This window comes from Ceratotherium simum, chromosome 9, assembly GCF_057802395.1.
Source record: "Ceratotherium simum simum isolate JZ-2026a chromosome 9, ASM5780239v1, whole genome shotgun sequence".
Taxonomy (NCBI): domain Eukaryota; kingdom Metazoa; phylum Chordata; class Mammalia; order Perissodactyla; family Rhinocerotidae; genus Ceratotherium; species Ceratotherium simum.
In genome coordinates, this window is record NC_141908.1 from 78,258,102 (window position 1) to 78,282,435 (window position 24,334).

At 44.1% G+C, this 24,334-nt stretch overlaps 1 protein-coding gene across 3 annotated transcripts in view; it reads left to right on the plus strand.

Annotated features, from left to right (window-relative positions):
• Positions 1-24,334, plus strand: part of KIAA2012 (KIAA2012 ortholog) — a 111,051-nt gene that overhangs the window by 69,029 nt on the left and 17,688 nt on the right. For all 3 annotated transcript variants that reach the window (XM_087434964.1, XM_004426801.3, XM_087434965.1), the window contains 2 exons: positions 6,455-6,592; positions 15,716-15,788. In XM_087434964.1, the coding sequence (XP_087291090.1) occupies positions 6,455-6,592; positions 15,716-15,788 (211 nt within the window). The remainder of the gene's footprint in view (positions 1-6,454; positions 6,593-15,715; positions 15,789-24,334) is intronic.

A 24,334-nucleotide genomic window follows, 5' to 3' on the forward strand; every position in this document is an offset into this window, starting at 1 on the left:
AGAGGACAGGCCTCTGAGGTCGGCCCGTGCTTCCTGTGTCGGGTCCTCACCGCCCCCCATTTTAACTGCGGGGGGCCACAACGTGTCGCTTGCCTCCCATGTGACCGTTACTCGTTTGTTCAGCAAACGTGCTTCAAGTGTATGTTCGTTTCCAGACCCTGTGCCAGGCACTGCTGTTACACTGGTGATAGGACAGTCGTGGTTCCCGCCCTCAGCGAGCATGGTGGGGAGGGGAGGTGGCTGCAGGAGCATGAGCATCACTGTGGGCAATGCGGGAAGTGCTCGGTGCTCTGGGAGGTCGTGGGAGGCACAGGTGAGCCAGAAGGAGGGGGGAGTTGGGAGTGGGATTGTGTTTCCAGGAGAGGGAAGGGCATGTGGGACAGCCTTGCTCGAGGAGCTGAAAGGTTCAGTGTTGAGAGTTGCTGTTTGCATTGCCGTTCCCACAGTGAGGTCAACGCTTCCCACAGAGAGCCCCACAGAACCTTCCCTGGCCCTCTGCAGAGCTTTGCTCAAACATCGCTTTCCTGTGGGGGGTCCCTGACTAGGCTGCTTAAAACTGCAGCCTCCGCCGCCTCCATCCCCAGCTCCGCCTCACTCCCCTCTCTGCTTGTTGTTCTCCACATCACGAATCACCTTTGGACAAAACTTGCATTCCACTTGCTTGTGTATTATCTCTTCCCTCTCAGGGGAATATACATGCAGTTTTCATGAGAGTGGAGACTTCTGTCTGCTTCTTGCACTACTGTGTCTGCTCTGCCGGGCACAGGACAAGCACTCAATAAATATTTATTGAATAACTGAATGAGGCAGGAGAGATGGTCGGGGGCCAGGCAGGAAGGGCCTCGTAAACCTTTCAAGCGGGTTGGCCTTCCTGGTGAGGGCAGGGCTTTTGAAGGCTGTAAGCAGAGGATCGTGTGGTCCAGTTTGCATCTTGGAAAGATCAGCCAGGTTGCAGTGTGGGACATGGGCTGGAAAGCAACTTCGGATCAAACTCTGTAGTGCTCTGAAACATGACACATTTGCATGTCGTGGTGACAGGAGAGAGCACGCCCAAAAGATTGAAGAGCCCCAGGCCTCCTAGCCTCCTCTGTTAGCCCAGTCTTCCTTCCCTCCCTGCTGGATTTGTTCAAATCACTCCTCCTAACACATTAAATACATTTTAGGTTTGGAAATACACGGAAATCTTGCTATAACTCTGTTTGCGACAATGCAGATTTGATAACCATTCATCGAAGCTGCAGAAGTATCAAAAAGGTCTCAGCCAAGAATACTCTACCCAGCAAGGTTATCGTTCAAAATGGAAGGAGAGATCAAAATTTTCCCAGATAAGCAAAAATTAAAGGAGTTTGTCATCAAGAAACCAGTGTTACAAGAAATGTTAAAGGGACTGATTTAAGGGGAAAAGAGAAGACCACAAATAGGAAAAATTATCTATTTCCACGATTAGAACGTAATGGATACAAATGCACAAAAAAGAGGTTGGATATGATATCAAAAACATAAAAGGAGGGAGGAGGGTAGTTAAAGAGTACAGCTTTCAGACAGAGGTCAAACTAAAGTGACCATCAATTCTGTATAGAAGAAGTAAGGAACAGAGAAGGACTACTAAAACACTGAGGAAAAAAAAAAAGTTAAAAAATGGCAGTAAGTACATACTTATCAATAGCTACTTTAAACGTCAATGGACTAAATGCCCCAATTAAAAGGCATAGGGTGGCTGACTGGATAAAAAATCAAGACCCATATATATGCTGCATACAAGAGACACACTTCAGACCTAAAGACACTCACAAACTGAAAGTGAAGGGATGGAAAAAGATACTCCACGCAAACCGCAATGAAAAGAAAGCTGGGGTAGCAGTACTCATATCAGACAAAATAGACTTTCAAACAAAAACTGTAAAAAGAGACAAAGAAGGGCATTACATAATGATCAAGGGAACAATCCAACAAGAGGATATAACACTTGTAAATATCTACGCACCCAATGTAGGTGCACCTAAATATATAAAGCAATTATTAACAGACATAAAAACAGAAATAGACAGTAACACAATAATAGTAGGGGACTTTAACACTCCACTTACACCAACGAATAGATCATCCAAACAGAAGATCAATAAGGAAACATTGGCCTTAAACGACACCTTAGAACAGATGGACCTAGTAGATATATACAGAGCATTCCATCCAAAAACCGAAGAATACACGTTCTTTTCAAATGCACATGGAACATTCTCCAGGATTGATCACATATTAGGCCACAAAACAAGTCTCCATAAATTTAAGAAGATTGAAATAATACCAAGCATCTTTTCTGACCACAACGGTATGAAACTAGAAATCAACTATAGGAAGAAAATCAGAAAAGCCACAAATACATGGAGATTAAACAAAATGCTACTGAACAACGACTGGGTTAACGAAGAAATCAAAGAAGAAATCAAAAAATACCTGGAGACAAATGAAAATGAAAATACGACATGCCAGAATTTATGGGATACAGCAAAAGCGGTTCTAAGAGGGAAGTTTATAGCAATACAGGCCTATCTCAACAAACAAGAAAAATCTCAAATAAACAATCTAAAAATGCACCTAAAGGAACTGGAAAAAGAAGAACAAACAAAGCCCAAAATCAGTAGAAGAAGGGAAATCATAAAAATCAGAGCAGAAATAAATGAAATAGAGACCAAAAAAACAACAGAAAAAATTAATAAAACCAAGAGCTGGTTCTTTGAAAAGATCAACAAAATTGACAAACCTTTAGCTAGACTCACCAAGAAAAAAAGAGAGAAGGCACAAATAAGTAAAATCAGAAATGAAAGAGGAGAGGTTACAACAGACACCTCAGAAATACAAAAGATTATAAGAGAATACTATGAAAAACTATATGCCAACCAATTCGACAATCTGGAAGAAATGGATAAATTCTTAGAATCATACAACCTTCCAAAACTGGATCAAGAAGAAGTAGAGAATTTGAATAGACCAATCACCAGTAAGGAGATCGAAACAGTAATCAAAAACCTCCCCAAAAATAAAAGTCCAGGACCAGACGGCTTCCCTGGGGAATTCTACCAAACATTCAAAGAAGACTTAATACCTATCCTTCTCAAACTCTTCCAAAAAATTGAGGAGGGGGGGAAGCTCCCTAACTCATTCTACGAAGCTGACATTACCCTGATACCAAAACCAGACAAGGACAACACAAAAAAAGAAAATTACAGGCCAATATCACTGATGAACATCGATGCGAAAATCCTCAACAAAATACTAGCAAATGGCATACAACAATATGTTAAAAAGATTATACACCACGATCAAGTGGGATTTATTCCAGGTATGCAGGGATGGTTTAACATTCGCAAATCAATCAACGTAATACACCACATTAATAAAATGAAGAACAAAAATCACATGATCATCTCAATAGATGCAGAGAAAGCATTTGACAAGATCCAGCATCCATTTATGATAAAAACTCTGAATAAAATGGGTATAGAAGGAAAGTACCTCAACATAATAAAGACCATATATGAGAAACCCACAGCTAATATCATCCTCAATGGTGAAAAACTGAAAGCTATCCCTCTAAGAACAGGAACCAGACAAGGATGCCCACTGTCACCACTCCTATTTAACATAGTATTGGAAGTCCTAGCCAGAGCAATCAGGCAAGAGAAAGAAATAAAAGGGATCCAAATGGGAAAGGAAGAAGTGAAACTGTCACTATTTGCAGATGACATGATTTTACATATAGAAAACCCTAAAGAATCCACCAGAAAACTTTTAGAAGTAATAAATGAATATGGTAAAGTTGCAGGATACAAAATCAACATACAAAAATCAGTCGCATTTCTGTACACTAACAACGAAGTAGCAGAAAGAGAAATTAAGAATACCATCCCATTTACAATTGCAACAAAAAGAAGAAAATACCTAGGAATAAACTTAACCAAAGAGGTGAAAGATCTGTACACTGAAAACTATAAAACATTTCTGAAAGAAATTGAAGAAGACACAAAGAAATGGAAAGATATTCCGTGCTCTTGGATTGGAAGAATTAACATAGTTAAGATGTCCATACTTCCTAAAGCCATCTATAGATTCAATGCAATCCCTATCAAAGTTCCAACAACATTTTTCACAGAAATAGAACAAAGAATCCTAAAATTCATATGGAACAACAAAAGACCCGAATAGCTAAAGGAATCCTGAGAAAAAGAACAAAGCTGGAGGTATCACACTCCCTGATTTCAAAATATACTACAAAGCTATAGTAACCAAAACAGCATGGTACTGGCACAAAAACAGACACACAGATCAATGGAATAGAATCGAAAGCCCAGAAATAAACCCACACATCTATGGACAGCTAATCTTTGACAAAGGAGCCAAGAACATACAATGGGGAAAAGAAAGTCTCTTCAACAAATGGTGTTGGGAAAACTGGATAGCCATATGCAAAAATGAAAGTAGACCCTTACCTTACACCATACACAAAAATTAACTCCAAATGGATTAAAGACTTGAATGTAAGACCTGAAACTGTGAAAGTTCTAGAAGAAAACATAGGCAGTACGCTCTTCGACATCGGTCTTAGCAACATCTTTTCAAACACCACATCTGACCGGGCAAGAGAAACAATAGAAAAATAAACAAATGGGACTACATCAAACTAAAACGCTTCTGCACAGCAAAGGAAACCATCAACAAAACGAAAAGGCAACCTAACAATTGGGAGAAGATATTTGCAAACCATACATCTGATAAGGGCTTAATCTCCAAAATATATAAAGAACTCATGCATCTCAACAACAAAAGAACTACCAACCCAATTAAAAAATGGGCAAAAGACCTGAACAGACATTTCTCCAAAGAAGATATACAGATGGCCAACAGACACATGAAAAGATGTTCAAAATCACTAACTATCAGGGAAATGCAAATCAAAACTACAATGAGATATCACCTCACGCCCGTCAGAATGGCTATAATTAACAAGACAGGAAACAACATGTGTTGGAGAGGATGTGGAGAGAAGGGAACTCTCATACACTGCTGGTGGGAGTGCAAACTGGTGCAGCCACTATGGAAAACAGTATGGAGATTCCTCAAAAAATCAACGATAGAACTACCATATGATCCAGCTATTCCACTGTTGGGTATTTATCCAAAGAACTTGAAAACACCAATTTGCAAAGGTACATGCACCCCTGTGTTCATTGCAGCCTTATTCACGATAGCCAAGACTTGGAAGCAACCTAAGTGCCCATCAAGGGACGAATGGATAAAGAAGCTGTGGTATATATACACAATGGAATACTACTCAGCCATAAGAAACGACGAAATCCAGCCATTTGTGACAACATGGATGGACATTGAGGGTATAATGCAAAGTGAAATAAGTCAGAGGGAGAAGGCCAAATACCGTATGATTTCCTTCATTAAGTAGTAGATAATAACAACAATAAACAAACACATAGGGACAGGGATTGGATTGGTGGTTACCAGAGGGGAAGGGGGGAGGGAGGAGGGTGAAAGGGATAATTCGGTACGTGTGTGTGGTGATGGGTTGTAATTAGTATTTTGGTGGTGAACATGATGTAGTCCATGCAGAAATAGAAGTACAATGATGTACACCTGAAATTTTTGCAATGTTATAAACCAATGTTACTGCAATAAACAAAAAAATTAAAATGAAAAAAAAAAAAAGATGTACATCAAAATGTAAAAAAAATAAATAAATAAAACAATAATATATTTAGTTCCTAAAAAAAAAAAAAAGGAGTCTTGGGACCAGCCCGGTGGCATAGCGGTTAAGTGCGCATGCTCTGCTGCGGCAGGCAGCCCGGGGTTCGCAGGTTCAGATCCCAGGCGCGCACCAATGCACCGCTTGTTAAGCCATGCTGTGGCGGCGTCCCATATAAAGTAAAGGAAGGTGGGCACGGATGTTAGCCCAGGGCCAGTCTTTCTCAGCAAAAAGAGGAGGATTGGCATCTGATGTTCGCTCAGGGCTAACCTTCCTCAAAAAAAAAAAAACGGAGTCGTGGGTGGATGGTGATTTTAGCTCTGTCATTTACCAGCTGTAGGGGCTTTGGGCAAGTAATGTAACTGCCCAGAGCCTTCGGTTCTCACCTGTGAAATGGGAATAACGGTACCTGCCTCATGGGGTTGTTGTGAGGATTAAATACAATGATTACAACCCTGGGACACAGTAAGGTCCCTTTATCCACTTTCCTGTTACACTGACCCCAGGTGTGAATTAACAACCAGTCTCGGATTATTCTCTATACATCTGGATCCCCTGTGTCTTCAATGGTAAAAATAGGTGTTACTATTAGTGTTCCAACCATGAAAAAGGACTTTCTATAAATATTTGGGGATTTGGACTAGCTCTTGTCACACTGTATATCATTCCCATGAAAGTTGGGCTTTCTGCTTCTCTTCACAGGGAGCCCAGCAGTCCTTGGAGGCAGCAGCTCAGAAGACAGGAGAGCCTCAAAGTTGTGTAAATAAAGGGCTGATATGTTCAAACAGAAAAGAATTTTACACGCGCAAACTGCACATCGACATGACGCCGTTCCTGAAGGTGATCTCACACTGAGCAGACGAGGGGCTTCACAGACACGTACACAGACATTCTGGTTAATACACTTCTGCATGGTACAAAAACAGCCTCAGAAGTCCCTCAGAGCTCCTGCTTTATCAGAAGGGACAGAAAATAGCAGTTCGTAGCAGATGAAGAAAGAACAAATTAGGACAGTAATCACAGCCAGCCGTCAGGGACAAATCAGCTGGGTGTCTGGTTTGGGTGGTGGGGGACAGAGAACAGAGAGGAGAAAGGATAACCTTGAACCACCTCATAAAACAGGCAAATATATTTTATCTTGACAGTCGCTAACATAATTGTTACTGTTTTACTGCTGTAACTTGGTAGAGCTGACATTCCTACTGTAGAGAAGGCTGGTTCTTGAGTTAACTATTTAGAAGTGATCTGCCATCCCCTTCTGGATGTCTGACCTTGTCTTCTGTTCTCTGTGAGTTCATTACTCTCCCGGGTCAGCTTCATACCTGGTTAAGGGTACTGAGTTTCCTGTGGTGGTGATGTCCTTCGTCGTCTTTGTGATACTCCCTGCTGCCCCAGCACCTAACACAATGTCTGGCGTGTGGAAGGTGCTCCCTGAATGCCCCATAAATTGGCCCCCTTTTCATCCCACAGCCCTCCGCCCTAGGGCCCTCTTCCTACCCATTCTTTGACCCTCTCAGAGCTGAATGAACTGGAATAAATGACCATGGAGTAAAAGAAACTAACCAGAAACAAAGCAAGGCCTGGTGTGGAAGGATCTCAGATCCTTCATACTATCCTAGAGGACAACATCCCAGGCCCTCAAGAAGAAGTGCCTGGGAAGGACTTTCTTTTCAGAGGAAAAGAAACCAAGTACTTTTGGGGTTCGTGATGGTGGCACTACCCACTGCTGTAGACTGGCAGGGACTTCAGAGGTCGTGAACCTCAGCTAAGCCAGAGTTCTCAGGTTATACCTTCTCTGGGCTACCACAATCCCAGCTCTGCAAGGTAGGGCTTTGATCAAGAGTCATGTATTTGCCCAAGTTCTGTCTCTCTCCATGGCTGGGCTCTGCTTTCCAGTTTCCTCTCAGATAGGCTCTTTCCCCATGGTGTAAAGATGGCCATTGGCTTCTCTTTTCTAGATCATTCTGGAACTGAATCTCATTGGCCCAACTTGGATCACGTGCCCATGCCCTGATGAATCACCATGGCCAGGGGAATGCAACACACGGACTGGCCCAGCCAGGGGCCACAGGGACTGAGAGTAGGGAGGGGAGGAGTGTCTCAGAAAGGAAAACAGATGCTTCAAACCAAAATAAGAGAGAATGATTCTGCGCAGCAAAACAAAAGATGTTGGCTCCAAGTATGCAAAAGAATTACCTGGATTTATCACTTATTGTATTAGTCTGCTAGGGCCGCTATAACAAAGTACCACAAATTGAGTGGCTTAAACAACAGAAATTTATCTTCTCACAATTCTGGAGGCTGGAAGTCCTAGATCAGGGTGTTGGCAGGGTTGATTTCTTCTGAGGCCTTCTCATGGGCTTGTAGATGGCCATCTTCTCCTTGTGTCTTCACATGGTCTTCGCTCTGTATGTCCATCTCCTAATCTCCTCTTCTTATGAGGACACCAGTCTTACTGGATATTGGATATTGGATTAGGGCCCAACCTAATGACCTCATTTCACCTCTTTAAAGACCCTATCTCCAAATACAGTCACATTCTAAGGCACTGGGGGTGGATTTAAACATGAATTTTGGAGGAACACAATTCAGCCCAAAACATTTATATTAATGAAACTCTCCTTTTTTTCTTAGCAACAGCTTAGTTCTTCCCTTAGGGCTTGAAGAACTATGGTTGGTACTTCCTGGGATGAGATATCATGTCATTATCACTATTCATTCATCCATCCCATGGTGAGCATCTACTACCTACTATGCATCTGGCACTCTCTGGGCGTTTGTGGTACATCAGCAAACAAAACAGACTGAGATCCTTCCCCTGCTCCAGGCAACATGCATAGTATGTTAAAAGGTGATAATTGCTATGGAAATGAGATAAGAATATATTTATGGAGCATCTAGAAACTGCAGAATGCAGAGTGGGGACTTTTACAATAATTTTGTGTGTATTTAGTGTCTACAATGCTCTTTTGCTCAGCGATTTTGGCACTGTGTTATAGAGGGAAAGGCATTGTCATCCCTAAGGCCCACTTTCCAGTCCACATTTTTCAAGACTCACAGAAATTATGACTCAGCCTGCTCTATAAAGGACTCGCCGAGCACACACCAGGCTTGGTCCTGACTAGTCCTTGCCCAAAAGACCACATCTTTTCCTGGGAATGTTCAGTGTTAACAGCTCTCCCTAGGTAGACCTTCTCCTTGCTGACGTGGTAGCTCCTGGATTCTTAGGCATTGCCTTGTCGAAAGACACAGATCTCAGGGTTGTAGAGAAAAGGATGGTGTGTTCAAACAGAAAACATCCTCCTCAGCATCTGGAGCAGCATAGAAACCAGTTCATTCTACACATCTCCTTCGTGCATGTCCTTCCTTTCCACGGGGCACTTCGTTTATGTTTGCCTGCTGCGTGGAGGAAGCATGGCACATTTCAGGGGACGAGGGTAAGAGACAAAAGTATCGAGGCAGAAAAGGGGAATGGAAAGAGGTGAAATAATCACAATTGTTAACATTACCGAGCACGTACTCTGTGTCAGGCTCTGCTCTAAGTTTTCCATGCAAGAACTCATTTAATTCACAAAATGAATCTGAGAAGTAGGTCGTAGTACCCCATTTTACAGATGAGAAAACTAAGGCATTGAGAGGTTAAGTAACTTCCCAAATGTCATACAGGTGGCGAACGGCAGAAACAAGATTTAACCGGCCCAGTGGCGCAGCGGTTAAGTGCGCGCTCTCTGCTGTGGTGGCCTGGGGCTCGCAGGTTCAGATCCCGGGCGCAGACCAACGCACCGCTTGTCAAGCCATGCTGTGGTGGCGTCCCATATAAAGTAGAGGAAGATGGGCACGATGTTAGCCCAGGGCCAATCTTCCTCAGCAAAAAAAAGAGAAGAGAGGAGGATTGGCATCGGATGTTAGCTCAGGGCTGATCTTCCTCACAAAAAAACAAAAAAAAAGTCAGGCAGCCCAGCTCCAGAGCCCGTGATTTCAACCATCTGCTGTAACACTTCACTGCAGACCCCAACTGAGTCCCATCCAATCAAAAGCACTGCTTACCATGTTAGCTAAGCAGCCAGCACAGCTCCTTCTGGAAAATTCTGTTCCCCAGCACTCATCTAGACTGCTGCAGGGAGATTTTCTGACCCTGCAGGACTCTGCCCTTCCCCCTTATCCCACCTGCATTCTGTGGAGCCAACGTGAATCTTTCTCTGCCCGTGATCATTCGGGTCCCTTCAGACAACATACACTGAGCATGCTCTGTGCTGGGCCCTGAGAATATAGCTGGCCTTCCAAAGAGCCTGTAGTCCAAGACAGAGATAAACAGAGAAACAGGTAATATCAGCACAAAGTTGTGGCAGAGGCAGGCCCAGGTTGCTATGGGATGGACTCAATTCTCAGTGATCACACGTAGAATCCTCCTCAAATTTAAGAACCTCGTTATAACACTGGAGGCAACACTGTTAGCCCATTTTATAGGATAACCTGTGTCAGGCTTAGATTTGGGGAAACATGATGGATCCGGAGTATATCTGGGTTCACATAAAAATTGAACCATGTGTTTTAAAAATCTGTTTTTGAAAAAGAAATAGTAGTTGATGAATAAATTAGGGTAGAGATTTTTTCCTAGGAACTTTAGTAAATTATCAGGGTTAGGTCGTGGGCGGTGGGGGGAATAGCAATAATGCCAACTAATGCTAGCTACAGAGTTGAATATGCTTACACTCAACATTGACATCAAAGGGTATGTATGTTATGCCCAGAAGATGTGAAGAATGAGAAATAAGCTTCCCCCTCATGGCCGTCACACAGGCAGTTACCACTTGGTGCCCTCAGACTCGCGGTAGAGGAACCCGCCTGAAATCAGGTACAAGACTGAGTGGCGCCCCCCTGGTTTGGGGCCAGCCCCAGGTTTTACTTATGCAGGTGGGGTGGGCACGTCCCACCAAGCAGAGGATGACAGTGCCACTGAATCCTGTGGCCACATGGGGAGGGACAGCATGTACTTCAGTGAGTGGAAGTAACAGGGAAACAATGTTTGGCTTAAGACGTTGTCCGGGGATGGAGCAGGCCCCTCGGTAGACAAGTTCCAGTGCCCAGAGTCATTTAATTTTTATTTATTTATTTATTTTTCCCCCCAAAGCCCCAGTAGATAGTTGTACGTCATAGTTGCACATCCTTCTAGTTGCTGTATGTGGGACGCAGCCTCAGCATGGCCGAAGAAGCCATGCGTCGGTGCATGCCCGGGATCTGAACCCAGGCCACCAGCAGCAGAGCGTGCGCACTTAACCGCTAAGCCACGGGGCCGGCCCGCCCAGAGTCATTTAAACATGCTTTTTGACCAGTGGCAGAGAGCTGTAGAGGGATTGCAAGGTGGTTTCGAGATGCAAAGATTCCAGGACACTTGAATAATGATATTGCCAGGAAAAATATTCAGGACATTGAGTCATTGAGTCTGTTATATTTCCAAATGAAAGAAGCCCAGATTAAGTGGAATATTATCAACATTCAAGTATCAAACCAGGGCCGGCCCCATGGCTTAGCGGTTAAGCGCGTGCGCTCTGCTCCTGGCCGCCCAGGGTTCAGGTCCTGGGCGCGGACTGATGCGCAACTTCTCTGGCCATGCTGAGGCCGCGTCCCACATGCAGCAACTAGAGGGATGTGCAGCTATGACATACAACTATCTACTAGGGCTTTGGGGGAAAAAAATAAATAAATAAATAAATAAAGTTATAAAATATCAAACCAGTAGTTGGGAGGCCCTGGGTCTTCTCTGGCTTTGAGTAACCTTGTAACGCTTCTGGGACTCTGCTTCTCTTTAGTAAAATGGAGATAATAATGCTGGGACCTCCATACCTGCATCTCAACAGTGAGGCGGGAATTACATGAAATAATAATTTTCAAAGAATGTTCACATCGGCAAAGGATTCGATTCATAAGGGAGAAAAGAATAGACATTCATCAATCCCTGCTAAGGGCTGGGCGCCTCACATAGTGAACCTTGTTCAATCTTCCCAACCCTCTTCCTGGTGAGGGTGCAGACCCCACGGTACAGATGGGGACGCTGAGATGGTGAGATGAGAAGCAGCAGGGGAAGCTAGGATTCAAAACCACGAGACCCAGAATACCTGATATCAATGAGGTCTTTCTATTCTGTTCCTGTGAAGGATTTAATTGTACATCTTTGTTTCAGCTTTAGAACCTGGGAGGGGAGTAGAGATTTCATTTCTACCTTAATATCTTATGTTTAATATATTTTAATCTTAACAACACGAAATACCTTATGATCTTCATAAATTGGTTTCTTTGTTAAAGAAAAGTATGATTAATACACAAGAAATTTTGTGCTACCTTGAAGCGGAAACTCTCAAATGAAATGCTGATTTTCTTCCATTATTTAGAAGATATTGAAATTAGTCATTTAGATGCATGTGTTACACACTATGTTACTCAGAATTTCCGAGTGTATTTTCCTAATTAAGCCTTTCAAGAACTCTGTACAGGGGCCGGCCTGGTGGCATAGTTGTTAAGCTCACGCGCTCCACTTCGGCAGCCCAGGGTTCGTGGATTTGGGTCCCAGGCCTAGACCTACGCACGGCTCATCAAGCCTTGCTGTGGCAGCGTCCCACATACAAAAAATAGAGGAAGATTGGCACAGATGTTAGCTCAACAACAATCCTCCTCAAGCAAAAAAAAAAAAGAACTCTGTACAAATTTACTATTCTTCCCATTTCACAGATGGAGGGGCCGAGATTCAATGATAGCTCATGCAGCTGGCTCGTGGCTGACTGGAGCCTCACCTCTGACTCCTGCACCCCATGCTCCTCCACACTCTCACACTTCCTTATGAAAGCCCACTGTGGGCCTAGAAGGACCATGTTCAGATGGGGAGCTGTGCATGAAGGTAGAGGGCAGGACTGGTAGAAGGTTCTCCAAGGACAGATGAGAACTCCAGGTCACCTGGCCCAGCCCCTGTCAGTTGAAGAACCTAGGCTCAGGGGTTAAGTAACTCTCGCATGATCTGTAGGACATGATGTGTAGGCGTCGGGGTGCAGTGCAGGCAGTCTGACTCCAGGACCTGCACCGCAGCCGCGCGGGCAACTGTCTGTCATGTCCAGCTTCAAATACTTTACAAAGCGTTTGTTCCTCCCCACTCCCCAGCCCTACGTCACCACACTGCCACCAGTGCTCTCTCTAAATACAGCTTAGTCATATCACCGGTTTGCTTGAAATTCCTTACCACGTCCCCACTGGTCTTCCAGTTAATTCCTGGCATCAAAGATGTATTTCTTTTATAAACAGAAAAATATAACAAACGCAATTTTTTTAAAACTCCGAACTGCGGCGTGCAAGTTCTGGCCCGTCTCTAACTCACGCTGTCCCTGCACTGCAGCTACACCACACTGCTCCCTAACCCGCACCTGCTGCTTCCTCCCCACCAACTGCCCCACCTCCCCTCTCCGCAAGACTTAGCCCCAGGTCCACTGGTAAACAAACCTGCCCCGGCCTACTTTAGCTTCATCTCCCATGAGGTCCTGCAGAAACCCGTCATCGTCTGTCACAACGCTTACCACACTGCATTGCAACGGTGAGATTTCCCGTCGTCTCCACAAGTCAGTGAACTTCCTACAGACAGATCTTTCAGCTCTGTGCCTCCGGTGCACAGCACAGTACCGCACAGAGCAGACACTCAACATTCCTGAGCTGGATGAACCAAGGAAGAGCAAAGGACGAGGCCAGAATAACAGAGCCAGGATTTGAGTTTCATCCTTCAGTCTGTTCTGCTCCCTCACCAAGGATTATTACCTTTCAATCACTTGGTTTAGTCATTTCATTTGTAACTCATATTAAAAGTGACAGGTAGCTTTTTAATTAATTTTAGTTTTTTAATTCAAATTTTGAACCTGAAATATACTCAGAAGGTTTAAAAATTTTAAGTATAAAAGGGCATGTCTCCCAGCTGCTCAGTTCCCTTCCCCTGGGACACCACTGTTTCGAGGTTCCTGTGTACCCTTCCCCGGCTGTAGTGTGCATATATGCCAATACAGACAGATAAATACAGGGACATATTTTATACATATTTTGTGCACATTGTTCACAGTCTTACTTTTTTTCACTTTATCTTGGAGTTCTTTCTACATTTACTTGTAAAGAGGTGCTTTTTAACAGTTACATAGTATTCCATTGTATGAATTACCGCAATTTATTTGATGAGTCCCCAGTTGACGGGGCATTTAGGTTGTTTGCAATCTGTTGCAATGAATGACCTTAGGTATAAGTCATTTCACATGTGTGTTCATATATGTAAAAAATGATAGCTTTTTTGGCACTTTTCTAAGCAACAGAGAATTTCAAATTAAGACTTTCATTTCTAACAGGGACACAACAGAAGATTCTTTCCAAATCCCTCGCTCTCTCTGCCTCCGTCTCCCCATCTGTGAAATGAGAAGCCATTTCTTGCCCCTGAAGGCTCATAGCTGCATGTTGTTAAGACTGAAGGTTTATCTTTCTTGGATTTGAAATTCTTCCAAAGGAGGAAGCTTGTTTCTCCCTTTTAATCCAATTTCCTGTTAGAATAAAAGGACTTATAAACAGGAATTTTTTTAAATTTATCTCTTTTCTAGTCTTCTAACTTAGGAGTTTATATGACTGAGGCAGGTTTTTCCTGCAATAATTTTTTTTTAATCTCTCCATTTATTCAGGGATGAATTTTTTACTGCACCAGGCCAAATCTGCTGTGTCTCCAAAACAAGAAATGCAAAAGAAAGGAAATTACTTACATGCTCTTGCTTTTTTTTGTCAGAACATCTCCCCAGCTACGAACGCTAAGCTAACAAGTGAGAAACACGTAGGGGAAAGAGCCATTAAGTGTGAAGAGAATGGCAAACAGATTAGCAGATAACTAATTGTCTCTTCCCAAAGCAGCTTGGGTATTTGGTAATAAAGTGGAAAACTGATTGTGGCTAAAGGGTGAAGAACTTCAGTCCCAGAAGAAACTCCCAGGGCCCGCCCCATCAGATCCCTTCCCTACAACTGAAATGAAGCTGTGGATTAAGCAGAGAACCAGGTGACAAAGGCTGAGAGCCGGCTGCATCAGACTCACGGACTTTACTTGGGTCACTGACTCCACTGCCACGTCACTTTGGCTACTAAAGGGCTGCTCTTCCCACGCCCTAGAGGAGATCAGTGATTCTCAGTCCCCGCTGCGTACTGGAATTACCCGAGCTTTAAAAATGCCCCGCCTCCAGAAAGTCTAATTTTAATGTTTGGGGTTAGGTCCTGGGAATAATTTTTTCAAAGCCCCACAGATAAGTCTAATGGGCAGCCAGGGCTGAGAACCACTGCTACGGAGATGTCTGGGCGGTGGGATTGCACGCAGTTTGTGTGACTCAGAGAAAGAAGCAAGAGGGGACTAAATGTGATAAGAAACCCAATCCGAGGTAATCCTGGAAACCCCACAAAGGCCAATCTGACCCTTTTGCTCCCCTGCTTTAGACCCTCAGTGCCTTCCATTTGTTCTCAAGATAAAGACCCAAGTCCTTCAAGGTCTTGGGGGTCTGACTCCTCCCCACTCTTCCCACTTCTCTGTCCCTGCTCCTGTGGCACAGTCCTCCCTCAGGTCCTGGAGTACCCTGCTTCCTTCCACCAGGCAGCCTTTGCCTCTGACATTCTTCTCCCTGCCCCCAGTGAACGCCTACGCGTGCCTGGCATGGGGCACCGCACAGACAAACAGACAAGCCTCCTGCGAGATGTCCACCTAAGAACCCAGCAGCGCCCAGCACCACTCCCAGACCCGCCTGGCCCTTTAGGGAAGTTCACGCCGGGAACAGACTTCTTGGACACTTAAGTTAAAATAAGTTGACAAAGGGGAAGAAACAACTAAGAAAACTGGATTCTCTTTTACCAAAGGGCATGGACACGGAGTGTTGCATTTATTTTGTCTTATGTATCTTTTGTTGTGTGTTAACCTAATAGGAAAGTGGAGAGGAACTGGACCAGCCGGAAGAACCAGGAGGACCCCTCAGAGAAAATCGTCAAGACACCCAAGGTAGAGACAGCTGGGCTGGTCTTATAACCTCATCGCGTAATTGTCGGATGAACTTGACCCTGTTAAAGACGGCAGTGGGGAGGGACCTTCCATCTCCTCTCAGGCTCAAGTGCCGAGTTCAGACTCCCATGTGTTCTTAGTGCATCACAAGCCAAACGGTAATAACATGGCTTTATGTCCATGGATTTATTGAAAGATTTCTTTCCTGCCAGAGGCTGCAGATTGATGGGAGAGTGGAGACTTGGGGGCATTACAAAAGGCCCCACCGGCACTCCACCTCTCTGTTCCTCCTGCTCTCACAGGGGCTTGTCGCAGGGGAGGGAGCGGGGGTGCCCTGCCTAGAGGATAATATTCCAACAGAGGGGGGACCAGGATCTCTAGAGACCTGGCCCCTGTCACCCACCATTCTGGGTGGCCAGAGTTGCTTGAGTGTGCCTTCCTGCAAAAATGATGCTCTGTTTGATAATGACGATGATTCTAGGAAATATTGGGCCCAGAATTGGGCTTTTTGGCATAGTTCATATTCCCAGACCCTGAACTAGACTCTGGGCTCTTCCCTGGGGAACAGACACTGCAGTTGGCTGGGCCGAGGCAGCAGAGCTGTTCTTTATCGTCGTTGCTCCTTACAGGAGTGGAAACAGATGGGGGAGAGACTCGCGTTCTCAGGATAGATGCAGGGCCAGCCAGACAGGAGAATTGTGCTTGTTTTTTGCTGTACAAAGGCATCCAGCAGAGAGAGCAAGTGGGGCTGAAATCCAGCTATGCTCTGCTCCCTAAGCCGTGTACCGCAGCCCCAGGCGGGTTGATCCGGGGGGCTCCCATCCTACCTGGCCCTTCTACTGGACGCCTTTCTCTAAGTCACATAAGGTGCTCTCTGTAGGCTAGCAGCAGCAGATCTGAGCCCCTGAGTGGACAGCACGGGCTCTGGAGGTGGACTACCTCTGCCTTCAGATCTCCATACCTCGGTGTCCTCAACTGAGGCTGAAAATAGTGCTGCCCTCATAAGGCTACAGGAGGAATAAATGGAGTAATTCACGTACAGTAGCCCCTTAATGAATATTAATCTTGACATGGACTGCATACTGATTAAATCTCTACCCTCTCATGCTCACAGTTTACCAATCTGTGAAATGACACCATGATTCCTATCTCCTCCAGACCCCATGGGGTGAGGGAGACCACAAGAGCTCACTGGAGAGAAATGTGCAAAGTCATGGATTTGGGATTTCACCCTAAACTTGATCTTTTTCCGTTTATATCTTTTACGTCTATTTCTTTCAGTTGACATTCTAATAATTAGACAAAATAATTTTTTATACTCATTTAAAAAGATGTCACTGCTTTTGGATATCAGACAATAAAGCATTATGGTAGCTCAATCTCTGGGTTTGGCCAAGCTTTGAAACAGGGTTTCTGCTAACGTAAGTCTCCTGCCACCTCCATTTTCAAAGCTGAGTGACAACAGCCAGGGAGGCGTCAGTCAGTCTTCAGATCTTCTGCATCGTCAATCACGTATGCGGAATATGAACGCTGACAGGGCTCCAGGGTCTCCGCCAGGTGCGATGGTGGTGTTAGGTCGTGCAGAACATGGCCAGATCTCACAACGACCAAGTCACTCAAAACAGACTTCCTGTCTCATGGCAGAGGGACCGGCTCCAGCTGTGTTCCATGCAGTTTATTCAGACCGTCTTCAGCGCAGTGAAATATCACTGCAGAAAGTTAAAGAAGGCATCTGCCTGTCCTGAATGATAAATGCTAATGTTTAAAAAGGATTTCAAATCTTTGAAGGAAAAGAAGGAAGGAGTGCCAAGGAATTTTTTTTTTTAGCCATTTACGGATCAATTTTCCCCTCATTGGTCCCCTCATTCCACCCCTGGAAGAGGGGTGGAAAGGATTTTTTTTCTACTCTAAATTAAGTAATGATCTTCATGGTTAATTATACGCAGTGAGCCAGTGCCAGGTCCAATGAGAATACCCTGAGTCTTGAACTTGGTGAGAATATCGCCTACAAGTTTTCACAAGACAGGTCAGATCAGCAACCTCCAAATCAAAGAGGGTTTGGGAAATTGCTCTTGTTTTAAATACAAAACTTTCCTTTCCACCCCTCTTCCCCACCCCCAAAGTCCAAGGAAAGAATAAGATTTTAATTCTTTTTTTTTTTTTTTTGTGAGGAAGATTAGCCCTGAGCTAACATCTGTTGCCAATCCTCCTCTTTTTATTGAGGAAGATTGGCCCTGGGCTAACATCCATGCCCGTCTTCCTCTACTTTATATGGGACACCACCACAGCATGGCTTGACAAGCGGTGCGTTGGTCCGCGCCCAGGATCTGAAACTGCAAACCCCGGGCCGCCACAGCAGAGCGCAAAAACTTAACTGCTACACCACCGGGCCGGCCCCAAGATTTTAATTTTTGTTTCGATTTTTGTTTATTTCCTAGGCCAGTGGTTCTAGAACTTCAGAACTACTTGGAAGGCTTGTTAAAATAAAGAGTTCTGGGCCCCGCTCCCAGAGTTTCTGATTCACTAGATCTGGTCTGAGGTCATAGAATTTGTAATTTTAGTAAGTTCCCCAGTGATTCTGATGCTGGTGGTCCAGGAACCACACTTTGGGAACCACTGCCCTGGGCCTTGCTTTTAGGATTATTTCTCTGAATTTGGCAGTGACTCAATGTAATCTGTTTCTTTAAAAATAATGGGGGTGGGAGGTCTGGAGGGCACTGCTTAGGCAGCATCACAGTGATTGAGACCACCGAGTATCAAGTTTGATTCTCTGGGTTCAAATCCTGCTTCCACCCCTTACTAACTGCGTGGCCTTGAGCAAGTTACTGAACTTCTCTGGCCATCTTTTCTCTCATCTGTAAAATGGAGATACTAACTGTACTTATCTCATGGGGTGGTTGTGACATAAAGGAATTAATACCTGTAATATGCTTATAAGAGTGCCTGGCACAGAGTAGGTGCTCACTGGAGGTTGGCTGTTAGTCTGTTTCTTAAAAACTTTAAGTTTAGTAGCCATAATTTGTACCTTGTCAGGAGAAACTTGTTCTAAGTCGATAACATGATGATTTCTTTATTGTCCAAATCAGTCTCAGTGGCAGGAGGGCTTGCTCTTGGGGGACTGACCAAGTCCTCTGTGTAAGTCCTTTTGTGTAAGTGCAGGTGTGGGCAGCAGACCCAATCTGAATGGAGCAGCCTCACCAGCCTCTGCATTCCATGGAAGGTTCTATCGCAATAGTGACATAACCGCTTGGAATGTGGCAGAACTTAAGATATTCTTAAGAGGAGTGAGAGATTTAGGAAGCCCTGTCTGAGGTGCAGGGGGACCTAAGGAGTCACCTGAAACAAACGGGGGGAAAAACAAAAGGCAGGTCTCACAGAAACCCTTAGAAACCAGTGAGCCGTTTCTATTCTGCTGGGAAGAAAAGGCTCAGATTGTTACTGCTTTATTCAAGAGATGGATGTGTAGTAGTTAGGATGTTGGCACAACTGTTCTAACAAAGACCAAAATAAATTGACTTCAAACAGGATTCAAAAGACGTGGGTTCCGTTACCAGCTCTCCCCCTGATTAGGTCTGTAGTCCAGGGCCCTTCAGTTCTCTGAGCTACGGTTTCCTTTTCTGTAAACCAAGGAGGTTGGGTTGGATAATCCAGGGCCCCGTCACCCTCGTGCTCTCTGCATCTGTGACGCGCCCGGGATCTCACAGGGATAAGCAGCGGAGCCAGGAGGTGGGCTGGGCCTGCTCCCAGGGAAGGCCAGCCTGCCATTTCCGTGTGTCCCACATAGAGCTCTGCCGCCGCCCAGTCGCCCTGGGGTGGGCCCTGACCAAGAGTCTGAGGGGCCCAGCAGTCCCTGTGCTGCATGCGGGCCCTGGCTCAGCCACAGCAGCCAAAGCGTGAGAGCCCGGTGGGGCCGGGAGTGATAACACTGGATCCGCCCCGTCCTCCTGCACTGGCTCGAGGCCTCAGGGAACCCCTCAGCCTCTCTAGGCTTCCCCTTCCTCAACTGAAAATGTCAGAATTGGCCTTCCAATCTCTACTTCTCATTTTCTGTGGTTCAGCGACCTCGGAATTGTTTCTGTTAAGGGAAGAGCGGACTCCTGTGTCACCACTGAGGTAGTGCCAGGGTTTGGGCTCTCCTAAGTCTTTAGCCACTGACTGCAGGAATGGAAAGTTCCTTCATTTACTTAGCAAACATTTGCTGATCTCCTACTAAGTGCCAGGCCCTCTGTGGTTGAATCAGACATGCTCCTTATGGAGCTAACACTTTAGAAAAGGAGCCAGACATGTGCACAGATGGTCCCAACCATCTGTGTGTTCAGTGTGTTCCCTGCTCTGAGAGAACACAGGAAGGACAACTGATGCAGACTGGCGTGGGAGGGATGGGGAGAAGTCAGGAGAGCTCCCTGGAGGAGGTGATGCCTGACATGGAGGAAGGAGTTTACTGAACCCAGAGTGCATTCACCATTTGCATGAAGGCATTGAGACAGGGGCAGCAGTGTGTGCCAGGCACTAGGCTAAGCATTTTCCATAAGTTGTTTCATTTAACTTTTACAACAATTCTATAAGGACGGAGCTCTTAATATCTCCATTTGCCAGATGAGAAAATTGAGGCCCAGAGAGGTTAAGTAACATGTCTCTGGTCACAGAGCCAGGCAGTGGTGAGGCTCTGGGTCTGACTGACTTTCCCCACAAGGTCTCATTTTATCCTCCCCACAACCTTATGAGGTAAAATGCATTATCCCTGTTTCACAGATAAGGAAAATGAGGTGCAGAGAGGTTAGGTAACTAGCCCCAGGTCACACAGCAGTAAGTGGAGGCGCTAAGATACCACCCCAGGTTTCTATGACTCCAAGCCCCTGGCTCTTTAAGAGTTGTAACGCCATCCATGTGTTTCTGATTAGGAAATAGTTACAAAGTCGGGGAAACACCGCAAAATTATGGCAGCAGTTTTTTTTCAAGCCAGCATGAATCTTGGAGATTTAGAATCTCTAAAAGTTCTTTTATATTATAAATAAAAGAACCTGAGGTCTAGAAGTCAAGAGAATTATGCAAAATCGCAGCTAATTACTAAAACCAAGGTAACCAGAGTCTACTCGGTGTTGCTGGGTGTTTAGTTTAATTTAGTTCAGTTTAGTTCGGTTTTGAAGGCCTTTCCTCAGGGGCACTTCCTGCCTCCAGGAATCAACAGCTCCAGAAGGACCAAGGATCAAGACTGCCAACCTGTGCGAAGAAGTGAGGCGTAGCCGGTGTTGCAAGTTTCTCTTGGAGCTGTGGGGAAAACAGGGAGGCCAGAGTGTGTGCCCCGGAGCCGTGGTGGTGCCACCGCACCGGGATCTACAGCCTGGAAGGTGGTACCACGGCAAAGGGCCGCCTCGTGGTGGCAGCCGTGCTCCTTGCTCCTCAACTTGCTCTGTGTGAGGCCTGCACTGTCGCTGTCGGGAGCCTGGTACTGGGTTCAGAATAGTCTGCTGGTTCTTAGCAGCCTAGATGACCTACACGCTCTGCTACTGCTGTCTCTTTTCTCCTGGGAGTATTTCAAAATTGTCCTCCTAGTGGGCAGTGGTGCATCCTTAAGAATGTTTCCAGCTCACTCCACTCCGCCCGGGATGGAAACCCCAGGGAAGTCCCCAGAATCCCAGAACACAGCTGTTGCCCCTTGATCCCAAAAATTCTCTTCACTTTCCAGGAAGTAAAGTTCATTTCTAACTTGAGACTCAAATTCATCAAAAACAAAAAGCAGTTGAAACTAGAGACAAGGACAAGAAAAGCAAGGAAATTTATAGATCAACCTCACTTATGATCTAAGATGCAAAACTCCTAAATAAAATATTAGCCAATCAAATCCTTAAGCTTATATTTTATATATATACCATGACTGAACTCGGTTTATCCCAGGAATTCAAAGATGGTCTAACATTGAAAATCTGTTTATGTAATTCACATCAAGAGGTTAAAGGGGAAGAACCTTAGGGTCACCTCAATAGATGCAAAAGGAAAAGCAAATTTATAAAATTCACTTATTCATGCTTTAAAATGATCAAACTAGGCATAGAAGAGAACTTCCTGATTTTGATAGAGTTTCTACCAAAACCTGCAGGAAACCTCACACCTGAATGCTTGAACTTTGGAAGCATTCTCTTTAGGGACAGGACCAGGTAAGGACACCCTCTGTCACTGTTTCTATGTCGACACTGTATCAGCACAGTAGGGAAAGCACAGGAAGGAAAGGGAGAAAGATAGAAAGGAGGAAATGCCCCCGTCATTATTCTCAGATGATAGTATTATTTACATGGAAAATTCGAGGCCCACTAGAGACAAACTGTTAAAGACAAACCATTAAAAGACAAACGAAAAAATTCAGCAAGATTACTAAATAGAGATCAATACATGAAAATCGATTGTGGGAAAAAAACAGTGTTTCAAAACATAAAGCACAATTTATAATACAGTTTAAAAATCATTGTGACTACAGAAAACCGCAAACACACACAAAGGTAGACAGAACAGCACGATGAGTCCCATGCCCAGATGGTTCACCTACACCACCAACTCCTTCCTCCCCTCCATATTACTCTGAAACAAATTCCAGCTCCTCTCATTGTACCCATATACACTTGAGTATGTTTCTCTAAAAGACAAGACAAGATGCTTGACATACCATAATACCACCATTGCACCTAAAATTTAGAACTACTCTTTAATATAACTGAATAGTCAATCAGTTTTTTCATCATTCTAATTGTCTCATAATCATTATAATTGTTTTAGAGTTTTTTTGTTTGCACTGATAGGGCCTTTAAGTCTCCTTTAATTTATAGGTTCCCCTCCATTTCTTTTTTCCTCTCTCTTAGTTTATTATTAGGAAATGGGGTCATTTGTCCTGTAAATTTGCCCACAATCCAGATTTTGCTGACTGCATCCTCACAGCGTAGTTTAACATGTTTCTCTGCCTTCTGTATTTCCTGTAAGTTGGTACTTGGGTCTAGAGACTTAGATGCCAGTTTGGTTTTTCCTTTTGGCAAGACTGCTTCACGGAGGGCACTGTGTTCTTCCGTTAGGAGACGTAATGTTTGCTTGTCTCTTCGTGATGCCAGCAGCTACATGTCCGTTAATTCATTAGAGGTTGCAAAATCATGATATTGAAATTCTACCATCCTTTCTTCACTTATTACTTGGGAAACTCCTACCAATAAAACTTTTCCTCTTCTACTGTTTGGTTATCCAGTGGTACAGCTTATATACAAAGGTAGGATAAATGTAATTTTTAAATACAACATTCAATATATATTTACTAGCAAGAAATCTAAAAAAGATATGTGAGATTTTCATGAAAGAATTGGAAATTTTTATATATTTATTTTTTTAAGCACCTTTTTTTTTTTTTGTGAGGAAGATCAGCCCTGAGCTAACATCAGTGCTAATCCTCCTCTTTTTGCTGAGGAAGACCAGCTCTGAGCTAACATCTATTGCCAATCCTCCTCCTTTATTTCCCCAAAGCCCCAGCAGATAGTTGTATGTCATAGTTGCACATCCTTCTAGTTGCTGTACGTGGGACGCGGCCTCAGCATGGCTGGAGAAGCGGTGCGTCGGTGCGCACCCGGGATCCAAACCCGGGCTGCCAGTAGCGGAGCGCGCGCACTTAACTGTTAAGCCATGGGCTGGCTCCCGGAAAATTTTATTAAATTAAATAAAAATAGATCTGAATAAATATAATGTTCTATATAATGCTGTATATAATGTTCAAAGATAGAAAGATGACAATTCTCCCTAAATTAATCTATAAATTCAATGCAATTCCAATTTTTAAAAATCTCCAATATGGTTTTTGGTGGAACATGATAAGTTGATTCCAAAATTCATAAAGAGGGGCCAAAAATAGCCAATACAATTTTGAAGAAAAACAAAGAGGAAGAGTTTGTCCAGCCAAATATCAAAATTTAATTTAAGGGAATTAAAAATAGAGATGCCCTATGATCCAGCTATCCAACTACTGGGAATCTATCCAATGAACCTGAAATCAACAATCCAAAGAGGCTTATGCACCCCTATGTTCACTGCAGCATTATTCACTATAGCCAAGAAGTGGAAGCAACCCAAGTGTCCCTCGACTGATGATTGGATCAAGAAGATGTGGTATATATATACAATGGAATACTACTCAGCCATAAAAAAGACAAAATTGTCCCATTTGCAACAACATGGATGGGCCTGGAGGGTATCATGTTAACTGAAGTAAGCCAGAAAGAGAAAGACAAACACTGTATGATCTCACTCATATGTGGAATATATACCAACACATGGACAGAGAAAACTGTACTGTGGTTACCAGGGGCAATGGGAGTGGGGGGTGGGCACAAGGGTTGAAGGGAGACATATATATGGTGATGGACAAACAAAAATGTACAATCCAAAATTTCACAATGTTATAAACTATTAAAACATCAATTAAAAAAAGCAATTAAAAGAAAAAAGAAATAAAAAAAATTACTTTAAGGCTATATGATACTGGCTTAGGGACAGACAGAAGAGAATAGAGAATCCAGAAA